This window comes from Girardinichthys multiradiatus, chromosome 8, assembly GCF_021462225.1.
Source record: "Girardinichthys multiradiatus isolate DD_20200921_A chromosome 8, DD_fGirMul_XY1, whole genome shotgun sequence".
Taxonomy (NCBI): domain Eukaryota; kingdom Metazoa; phylum Chordata; class Actinopteri; order Cyprinodontiformes; family Goodeidae; genus Girardinichthys; species Girardinichthys multiradiatus.
In genome coordinates this window covers 31,350,033-31,361,205 of record NC_061801.1, presented here as the reverse complement: position 1 = coordinate 31,361,205, position 11,173 = coordinate 31,350,033, and the positions used below count along the sequence as shown (strand labels likewise).

At 39.1% G+C, this 11,173-nt stretch overlaps 1 protein-coding gene and 1 long non-coding RNA gene across 2 annotated transcripts; one reads left to right on the top strand and one right to left on the bottom strand.

Annotated features, from left to right (window-relative positions):
* The first annotated feature begins 99 nt into the window (after nucleotides 1-99).
* Nucleotides 100-11,098, top strand: LOC124873122 (thymic stromal cotransporter homolog). The gene is made up of 7 exons (XM_047373646.1): nucleotides 100-804; nucleotides 3,147-3,317; nucleotides 4,793-5,008; nucleotides 5,103-5,274; nucleotides 7,827-7,910; nucleotides 8,536-8,692; nucleotides 8,779-11,098. Exons 1-7 carry the CDS (start codon nucleotides 199-201, stop codon nucleotides 8,834-8,836), a joined length of 1,464 nt encoding a protein of 487 aa, XP_047229602.1. The 5' UTR covers nucleotides 100-198; the 3' UTR covers nucleotides 8,837-11,098.
* LOC124873123 lies at nucleotides 7,808-8,687 on the bottom strand. Its single transcript, XR_007039449.1, has 2 exons — nucleotides 8,549-8,687; nucleotides 7,808-7,957 (listed from the first exon to the last, which is right to left on the bottom strand). It is a non-coding gene; the product is annotated as an uncharacterized LOC124873123 (long non-coding RNA).
* Nucleotides 11,099-11,173: the final 75 nt, after the last annotated feature.

Below are 11,173 nucleotides of genomic sequence, written 5' to 3'. Positions count from 1 at the left end.
AGCCCTGCTACTCCCCATTTTGGCCCCACCTTAGGGGAAAGGACCCTGAAGGTTGTTTGATGGCACACACACACACTTGCGGTGTCCTTGACCTGAGAATAAGGCTGACTGATGACTAAGCAGGTATGAACATTTCAGCTGGTTCAATTTAGGGAACATCAGTGGAAACACACTGAGCATGCAGATTACACGGAGCAGATGAGGAAATGGGCGTGCAGTGCCCAGAGGCAGTTTACTTCAGCGACACACGCTTGTGATTTTCATAAAAGAGCAACAACAGGTACTTATAACTGTCTTGGTGCCTCTTTAAAGAACCCCAAAACTGAAAGCATGGTGACCCCGAGTCTGTGCCAAGCAGCCTTCGCGGTGTTTCGGCAGATTGAGCCGATCATCGTGCTGGAGCAGCTGGGCAGCACTCTCTTCGATACGGCCTTGCAGATGGTGGTGAGGGACCGATGCGCCAACATCACCGACTCCGTTCACTCCAGAGAGGAGAACCAGCAGAGAGGCATCACTGACTTCTATATGACCTACAACCTCATCATCCGGATCTTGCCAATCATACCTGCGCTGGTCCTGGCCAGACTCAGCGACCGCGGCTGGAGGAAGGCGCCCATCATGGTGCCCCTGAGCGGGTACCTGTTGTCCAGGCTTGCCCTGCTCCTGGTGGTCATTTTCGGTCTCCCGCTCAAGGTGATGTTTGCAGCCGCTGTGGTGTTCGGGCTTTCCGGGGGGTTCAGCGCCTACTGGCCAGGCGTGATGACTCTGGCGTCGTTGGGCTCCTCTGCGGCTAATCGCTCCCAGGTTGGTGGTTTATCACATTTCATTAAGTGCGACAAACAGTAAGAAATGAAGACAATCTGCTTTGTTGAACATTTATGTTTACTTTATTGAAAGGCTACCTGTTACACTGTTGTATTGCTCTTGCATCTTATACTGCTCTAAACTTACTCTCACTCACTTAAAACTGCACATATATTTATATTATATTGTAGATATGTTTATACTGTTTAATTTGTATTGTATTGCACCGACTACGCCAAAACAAATTCCTTGTATGTCCAAAAACGTACTTGACAATAAAGCTTTTCTGATTCTGATTCTGATTATTCTTTACCTCTCTCATATATATAAAGAAAACTTTAATTGCAGTGGGCAACAATGGCTTTAGAATTGAGAAGAAAAAAAAAAACATGCTAATGTGCTAAAGTCATTCATAACTGTGTTAAGATCTTACTACGCATATTTATACATAGCCATGTGAAACAGTTATATATATATGTATATATATATATATATATATATATATATATATATAGGAAATACTTAACTAGACAGTCATCTCAAAGTCAGTAATCCACAAATGATCTTTGATAAGAGAGCTGGCTGTTAATACAGAGCTGTAGACTAAGACGTTGATGGAAAGTTGAGTGGAAGGACAAAGTGTGTTAGAAAAATGTGCTCAAGTGCCAAGAATAACTACAACATTGAGAAGATTGTGAAGCAAAGCCCAGTGCTGAAAACAAAGTACTCCCTATTGTTCCATATGGTATATGTGCTCAATACTTAACTGAGGCCCCTGCATAAATTACTGTTTCATTGCAGGGTGGCATGAAGGCAAATAACTTGTGGCTTGCTTCAAAAGCTCTCTGAGATACTCTGTAGGGTTTAGGTCTGGTGGGTTTGGTGGCCAATCAGGGATAGCAATAGCATAGTCATTAAAACATGTATTTGCACACTGGGCATTGTGGACAGTTGACAAGGCCTGCTGGAAAATGGAATCAATATCTCCATAAAGCTTATCAGCAGAGGGACGTGCTCTAGAATTTGTATTTAAACACCATGAACAAAAATTGAGAGGACCTTGGTTTTTAAATGAAATCCAAACTTGGCTTTGAGCTGAAAGGAGGACTTTGGGACACTAAAAAGTCCAGTTGCCACCTCTGATTTTGTCTCTAGTTCAGAATTGGCTAAACACAGGGGATGTCCTGGATGTGTCTGTGCAAAGTGGCTCTTGAAACACAGATTCCAGCTGTAGCCAACATAATGCGATATTCTTTTGTCAGAACAAGTCTCAAATTTGTCTTGCATCACAGCCCTATTGTACAGGGTTGTACACAAACACAGATATAGAGAGAATAAAAAGCACATGTTGCAAGATGAGCAGATAAAGACATGGTTAATGTTCCATGTTTAGATTCAGGATTGACTGACCTGATGGAAACAATTCTTGTCAGGGTTAGAGGAGATGATATTAGCTAATCTCACCATATTATTATGATAGAAAGATTCATTAAATTTGTCAACTGGGCGGCCATTTGATGCAGTTTTAATTTTTCAGCAACAAATGATTATTGCTGGGATCCACACCATGTGAATCTTCCCCAAACTCTAGAAATGGCATTGCTCTATAATTACCCCAAGGCCGTAGTTATTCCTGTTGCTTTTGCTCCTTTTCCTTCCAATTTTTCCATAAGCAGGACCTTCTGCTTGGATACAGCACTTTGTGAATAACCAGCATGTTTAGTGTTAACCTTCTTGTGGAGTGTTTCTTACACCCTCCGTTCTTCCCCACGATTGTGTTGGCCAATACATGGTTATAACAAAATATTTTGGTTTTAAAAGTCAATTTTATTCTTTTAATTTTCAGAAAAATTGTATGTGGGGGTTTCATTCATATTTGAGATCTTTGCTGTGAAAGAATGTGTGACACTATGTTATTGTTTAGAAGGTCTGTCCAGGTTCATTGGCAGTCATTTACAAACCAAGTCAAATGTTTGTGGTGTGATTTAAAAAAGTTCAATCAGCTTTTATCTCTCATTTTCCATCATCTTCCTCTTTTTTTCTTTAATTACAAACACACACAGTCACATGATCACTTGTGAAAGGGCTGACTTGTTGCGCTTCTCTATTCCTAAAGATTTTTTGATCTTTTTGATTTTTAGTTTCCCATATGTGTCAAACCAAATCATGTGACTGTTCATGTTTTCTAGTAATAAGTGATTGTTTATTACACTGTAATATAGCTGTGTTTCTCTTCCGGTTTAGGAGTGTGGAAAGATGTTCCCTAGCATGAAAACATGTGTTTTTCAGTCCTCAAGTCATCCACTCTTAGATGAATCAGTGCCTGTTTGTGTGCCGTGCAGGTGATGATGAAAGTGGAGCTGCTGTATGGGTTAGCAGGACTGGTGAGCAGCTTGGTGTCAGGTCATCTGTTCCTGCTGTACAGCTCCAGTTTGGGAAATGGAACCATCCTGCTCTCTGTGAGCACGCTGCTGCACCTGCTCTGCCTCATATTCTCTATAGCCCTGCTGCAGGTCAGTGCAGCACTACACAGACAATCCTTCCAGTTATTGATTTGTTCTCCACATTATGCAGAGAAGGCCTGCACTACCTTGGTGATATCTCACAGTAACTGTTGTTACATGCTTGCCAGTTTACATACTTGGCTCCTTTAGGTAAAAATACAAGTGCAAAAGTATTTATACCCTTTTACCTTTTTGTCATGTTTCAACCACAAACTATTAATGTATTTTATTGGCATTTTATGTTATAGACCAAAATAAAGTAGCAGAGGAAAAAGATTTTTGTCATAAATCTAATTTCTGTTCAGTACTGGCTCAATACTGTGTAGAACTATATTTTTCTGCAGTTACAGCTGCAAGACAAATTTTTTTAAGGCCAGTCGGATTTAATGGAGATTATTCATGAGCAGCAATTTGCAATTCTTCCCATAGATGCACGATTGGGTTTTATCATGGTTTTTGACTGGGACATTTTATCACTTCAGTTGCTTTGATCTGAACCATTTCATTGTTGCTCAGACTGTATATTTAGGGTTGTTGTCCTAATAGAAGGTGAACCTCTGCTGCAGTCTTGGTCTTTTGCAGCTTATAGTAGTTTTTCTTTCCAGTATTGCCCTGATTTGGCTCCATCCATTTTCTATCCACTCTGACCAGTTTCCCTGTCCCTGTTGAAGGAAAACATCCCCTAAGAATGATATCCACTGCTAGCTTTCTGCTATAGTAGCATTTGGACTTAGGCCAAATAGTTCAATTTTGTAAAATTCTGATTTAAGCATCTTCTTCACCTGTTTGCTGTGTTCCCTACATGGCTTTTGGCAAACTGCAAATACTTCTTATAGCTTTTCTTCTTTCTACAATTCCATAAATGCCAGATTTGTAGAGTGCATGACTAATACTTGTCCTGGCAACAGATTCTTTATCCTGAGCTGTGGATCTCTGTAGCTCCTTCAGAGTAACCATGGGCCACTTGGCTGCTTCTCTGACTATTACTCACCTTGCCTGTTAGTTTAGGTGGATGGCCATTTCTTGGTAGGTTTGCAGGTGTGCATACTCTCTCCATTTTTTGATAATGGATTGAACAGAGTTGTGTGAGATGTTTAAAGCTTGGGAGATTGTTTTTCACCACTTTTCCACAAGTTTATCCCTGACCTGTCGGGTTTGCAGCTTGGGCTTCATGACAGTGTAACAACATCACACTGCTACATTTGATCACTAATGCTCCTTGACAAACCTCTAAGACTTTCACAGAACAGGAGAGTATGCATCGTTTTCCTTCCACTTCACAATTATATGCTACTTTTTGTTGGTCTGTCACATAAAATACATAAAAGTATGTGGGCATAATATGGTGAAATGTGAAAAGGTTTGAGGTAAGTTTCAGTGCAACCAAAGATGCACCGATTGCAGCTCTCTAGGCCAGTTCCGGTTGCAGACTTTCTGTGAAGCTCCCACTGAACAGATATTTTGCCTTTCCGTCACAATTAAAGGTGAAACAAGCGAACAGCGAGGACTCGGAGGATAGCTACCACCTCCTCTCTCACGCCTCTCGTAATACTCGTCTCATCGCGGCTCCTGGGATAAACATGGTGAATGTGGTTCTTCTGTTTGTGGCAGCCTTTCTCTATGACTTTGCTGTCGGTGGAGCCATAGAGATCCTGGGCTCCTTTGTGCTGAAATCACCACTCAGCTGGACTGCCACAGAAGTAACTTATATTTCATGAATTCTCGTTTATAATTGCTAGGCTGTTTAGTGTCTTTCAACTCAGCCTTAAATTCTGTTTTTCCCTCTCTCTCCAGGTGGGATACGGGAATGCGGCAGGCTGTATGATTTTCCTCACCAGTTTCATCGGTGTCATTGTGTTCCGAAAATGCATCTCTGACGAAACGATGATCCTGATTGGCATGCTGTCGTTTGCTTCGGGCATCTACCTCATGTCTTTCGTCACCCAGACCTACTTGTTCTACATCGGTGAGACTGGGTGTCTTTGTTGATTCAGGATCAATTCCACAAACTGCAATTTAATGTGGTATCTAACTGGACTGTAGAATAGGGTGAAAACTAGTGGGGTGTTGACGTTAGTCTGCTTCTTGGCTGTTTCAAGTTAAAGTCAATCTGTGCAGTTTCATCTATTCATTCTGCATAATTTAAGATCTAGGTCATCTGCGCATTTTATTGAAAATACAGCAACAAGAAAGGGGAAGTGGGAGAAAACTGAAACCATAAGGTCTTCCTACTTTATATTTTCAGGCAGTGCTCAAGGCTTACAGCAGTACTTACTTACAAGGAAATAGCAGCTGACTTTTCATGGTACTTTCATTTCAATGGACAGAAGGATGTGGTTCCTACCGAATTTCCAGGGGGAAAAAAAACTTTGTGGGAGAGGTAAAAACCAATTAGGATATAATTACAGTATTTGAAATATGTATTTGCAGCAAAACATGACTTAGGTCTTGGTGGAGAAACTTTTGTTTGCAAGCAGACGTTCTTTTGACTGAGTCCCTAGGTTTGCACACATTCCAGGAAGGACCTTGGCCCACATTTCTGTACTGAAACTCTCTAAATCCTTTAGGTGTCTCTGCTACCACATGGTAACTCAAAGCTTCAGCTCCTCCTTGAAACGGACTTAGCCTCTATGTTCTAGTTGAGGGAAAAATGTTCTAGTAGAAACATTAAATGGCATATGACATCATTTATTGGCCCCTAAATGTAGTCAAATTGTCCTTTACTTATTATCAGAGGAACAGCCCCAAAGCATGATATGTCCACCATCGTGACTGACTATGTGCAATGGTAGACTCAAGATAGGCCTGCACATGCTCAGGAGGTTGCAGGATGTCAGTCTGTTATGGAGTACTGTGTTACCATTGATGTTCTGGTGACTGTGGTCCCAACTGCCTTTAGTTAATTAAAAAGCTCCTCCTGCAGACCGAGGGAAAACAACATCACATCACTGGCTGTGACCTTCTCACCAAGCTTTTAGCAGATGTTCTTGTAGCCCAGTCCTGGCTGGTGCAGATCCACCCTCTTGTACTTGATGTCCTCTGGCAGCTCTTTGGTCTGTCCATGGTGGTGACCAGTGGAAGTTGTAATTAATTAAAATAATTGTATGGACAGATGTGCTTTATAGACACGACTGGACTGTAATCTGCGAAATAAAGATATATAATCAGTCTGTGGAACCATAATCCCTATTTCACTGAATGACCTGCTAATCAATATTTAACATTTATGTGTTTGTCTTTCTGTGTTATTCAATTATTTTCTGCCTCTCTGACACTGGTTATTTTATTGCAAGCAAGCAAATAGGAAAAATCAGGAAATAATTATATTTCCCCTAAATTAATACCTACAGTTATGGGTCATCTCAATGAATTAGAATATAAGTGAATTTATGTCAGTAACAAAAATCCTTAATATGCTTACTTATTAATATAGATGTATTACATAGACCAATACATATTTCAAGCATTTATTTATGTTAATTTAAACTAATGAAACAATGAGAATACTATGAAGGACATAAAAAAATATTTTCAATACAGAAATGTCAGATTTTGGCCCAAGATAATCATGAGGGAAAACTACTGACTTGACAGATGTCCAGTAATCATTGCCACACTCCACAAGGAAATTAAGGCACAAAGGTAATTGCTGAAGAAGATCACTATTCAGCCTGCTGTATCCAAGAATGTTAAGTGGAAGGAAAACATAGGTGAGAAAAAAAGTGCACAAGCAACAGGGATAAGCACAGCCCTGAGAGAATTAAGAAGCAAAGCACATTCAAGTAGGGGGAGATTCAGAAGGCATATGACACTCTTTGTTTGAAAAATCTATATGTAATTATGAATTTCACTTTTTGAGTCAATTTACTGAAATATTTCAGCTTTCTAGTTATATAAAAATGTTTTAGATGTGCAAATATGTCTTTAACAGAGTACTGCTGCTTTATTATGGTAGCTAGGTATTGGCCATCAAAGAATTGAATATTAAGGTGCTACTTTTCTCACTTCCTGTATTAGCTAGCTGTGCTGCATTGCTAATGCTAGTGAGGAAATTTGGCATTAGCTTTTTTTTTTATTCTTATGGTCTGCCTCTATAACAGTGAAAAAGCTAACATTTTTGGTGGTATCTCTGCTTAACAAATTGTTCTTCACTACTTTTTGCATTATTGATTCAACAACTTTTATAACCTGATAGCATATTGCCAGGAGATGCTAGCAAAATTGCTTAATGTTACTTGGTGTGGTTTCCGTAAAATTCTTTGACCATATGCTGATTTATTTGTATCAGCCAAGATTCTAGGTTTCTTAATATAACATGTTCTAATACACACCTGAAGGAACATAAAGTAATGCAAGTTAAGCTAGCCAACCAAAAAGACAGAAGTTAAGCAACCTGTGAGAAAAGGGTAGCTGTGACTCTGCTAAGGGGTAAAAGAAAGTAGCATTAGCTCTAAATCAGCAGGGAGACACTGCAGGGAAGAGGAATAAAAACCAATCAATTCAATTTTGTCTCCACAGCTCGTTTATTAAACCTCTTTGCACTCATCCCGATGCCAACAATCAGGTCTCTGGTCTCGCAGCAGGTTCCAGCATCCTCATGTGGTAGGTTCCCAATCCGTGCTTCGGTGTGGCGGTTACAAAACACTCTACTGCAAAACACAATTCACATCAGTTTACCTGTGGAAACAATATCTTTTAATTCTTGACTTTTTAATACTGTTTACTTCAATAGGCCACTGTTTTTAATGCAGTTAACTCACAGTACAAATGAAATAATGAACAGTTTTGGGATATATAATTGAATTAATAGCAAACGCTTATAAAAGGTAATTAAATGGGATCAGGCTATTTGCATCCTTAAGAAAAAATAGTTCTGCAGAGATGTTCATCAACCTGCTTTTTTAGTTGGATTGTTTAAACTATCTTTAGGAGGCTTCAGACAAGAACTGCAGCCACATGGCATTCACTGGAAGTCCCACATGTCCTGTATTGCTGGTCCAGCCAGTTCATCATTAACAATAAACTCTGCAACGATAAAATCTCTCTGACACACATTGTTCACCGTTCTTAGTAGGGACGTGTTGAACTCAAATGATAAAGATTGTGAATGGTCTTTTAACGCCGCTTTTTGTGCATTTATTTTCTGATTACATCACTTTATTTTAGCACCAACACCTTTTTTACTGCATAACATTTTGACCTATATGTCCTTTTTTGTTTCCAAAAGGCACAGTTCTCACCTTGCTGCAGATGACCCTGAAGTTGGCCGGCGTAGCCTACATTCCCACTTTCACCAAGATCTATCAGAACAGTCTGAACTGGCTCCCAGGCTTAGTCTTTTTGCTCTCCAGCATCATCACAGTACTTGCAATGATACCCATCAGGTACGTTGCACAGAAAACTGTTGAAATATTTCTGATAGACTCTTTGTCGCATATTCTCAAGCATGCTCTCTGTGTCCTTCTTCCAGCATCGTCGGCTGCAGGTCGGCTCAGACTCAACAGTATGTGAGGATTCAGGGAGACTGAAGGAGCACCACAGAAACCAGCAGTGAGCTCTTTTTTAGAACAAGCCAGCAAGGAAATGAGACTTGAAGTGGTCAAAATTTGAACATGTCACTTCCTCAAATGTTGAAGCTGAAACAGGGCAGAACACAGTGTTTCTTTTATATTTGCCTTAACTACCTTGAATTCCCTTTTAATGTGGTGTAAAATGCGTGTGTGGACTGATGACACTATATGACAAATATGCCAAACCCGTTTGACAAAAAGGTTGCAAGTTTTTGAAATTGTCTAAAGGTAAAGTAAAACGTCATCGACCCGATGCTTACATCAGCCGGTTAGGTTCATGACTTTAGTTAGAAAAACAGAAGTCATTTTAAAAATGACTCAAACCCAGTACTTTCAACACTCTGGAGATTTAGCAGTTGAATCAGTGCTTCTGAGAACATTACATGAATTGCGTTAAAGTTTGTTTCGAGCACCGAAAATAATCTAAGCTACTCTTTGACAGACAAAACAAAGGATTAGAGATAAACTGATCATAGTTCTGAGGCCACCTTCTGGTGTCTGCTTTTGTAAAGCTTTGACTTGCTTATACAAATGTTTTGCATGTCATAAACCCGTCACACACCATGTGTGTGAGAGAAGCAGGGTTTGAAGCAGTTGAAATTTTAACCTGTCTTTAGCAGCTTATATTGGCAAACAATATCAGCATTAATATATATCAACAGCTGTCTCTCTCTATGGATTCCTGAGAGAATGTAAACCCTTAGCATTTGAGAATGCTGCCAACGTTTCCTGATCCATCATTTTCAAAAAGAGGTTAAAATCTCAAAGGGAAAAAAACACAGCAACTTTGCTCTTATAGGTTTCAGCCTTCCTGTTATCTGGTGAAGGCTTTGCTTGCTGTGTAAAAGTAGCAACATGAATAAAAAAAAAAAAAACATGATTCGGTAGAAAAATATTTTTTTCTTTTTGTTGCTGCCCTAGTGGTCTTTAATTTGCAGCATACAGACAGGAAATGGGCAGACAGAGATGGGGGAAGACATGCAACAAAGGTCCCAGGATCAAGAACCGAACCGTGGATGGCTGCGTCGAGGACTCGTAGCTGCTGTATAATAATGCTGTAAAATCGACCAGTTTCTCAGTGCATCCTTTAGTATAATTTGTGTGCTAGAGAAATTCACATTCAGGTGATAGCAAGACCTCACCTTTTCAAGGGCTCAGTGTAATTTGATTTATGGCTCTAGAGAAATTATTAACAATGTATACAATAATATACTGGCATATGATGTCCTCTCCAAAAGTCACTGCAGCTTACTGGATCCTGCAGAAATCGCTGACGTTTCTCCTCCACTGCTTCAGTCATGTTATTCTTTATAAGATTCAGCTTGAGAGATAAGGGATGTCTGATGATTTTTTTTAAACAAATAAACAAGTTTGCTTGTTAGAAATCAGAGCAGTTACTGTTTAAATGTGTTGCTTTTTTGTTGCCTTAAATGCAGATTGTTATGAGAGCTGTTGTCACTATAGTTTTAAGTCCTACTGTAGCAGGTCGATAGAAAAAAAGAAGCCAATCGCTATATTGCAAACCAATCATATGTGCCAAAGCATATTTTTGTTCAAATATTTGTTTTCAAGTGGCTGGAAATTGTATTTCATATGATTTAAATAGTGGCGCTTAAATCAGTTAATGAACGAATGGGATGGTAGGCGGCCGATTTGATGCTTTTCCCTTCTAATTCTTGGTGCCAGTCACACATAAAGCATCTGGTAATAAAGACACATTTTTATTATGTTTGTGTTAGTTGAAACTTTCATGCACTGTTTAAACCCGATGCCTTATAATCAATATTGTTGCTTTTCAAGGTAAATGGAGACAAAGTGTTAAAAGAAACATTGCTTTTATGTAATTCTTAAATTGTACACGTTCTTTTATGTCTCAATGCTGAATGGTTAAGTTTCATGTTTACCTGATTTTCTTGCTGTTACTTTTCACACTTGATCACTGAAGTCTGTAGTTGTACTTATCTATGTAAGAGACCTTATTTACCCTTTATAAACATATGTTTGCTTGTATGGTTTTTTTTATGTGTAAAACTATCTACACAATTTAGGAAATCATTAAAATGTCTCTTATAATTACGGCAGCCTTATTGCAGCAGTTTAAAATCATTTTTCTCTGTTTGTATTGACTAATTGTATAATTCTGATGCACTACATTGTTTTAATTGCTCATGTCTATCTTTGTACATATTTATGTACATTAAATTAGTTTTCCAGACTAAACTATGTCTGTTCTTATGTTTTGCTACAGCTTTTTAAAACAATTAGCTTTTCTCATGACATTTAAAAAGGAAAGGA

Coding starts and splice junctions, on each gene's coding strand:
- LOC124873122 (XM_047373646.1), top strand. CDS start 199: ATGAGGAAATGGGCGTGCAGTGCCCAGAGGCAGTTTACTTCAGCGACA. Junction 805..3,146: donor CTGCGGCTAATCGCTCCCAG/GTTGGTGGTTTA, acceptor TGTGCCGTGCAG/GTGATGATGAAAGTGGAGCT. Junction 8,693..8,778: donor CTTGCAATGATACCCATCAG/GTACGTTGCACA, acceptor TCCTTCTTCCAG/CATCGTCGGCTGCAGGTCGG.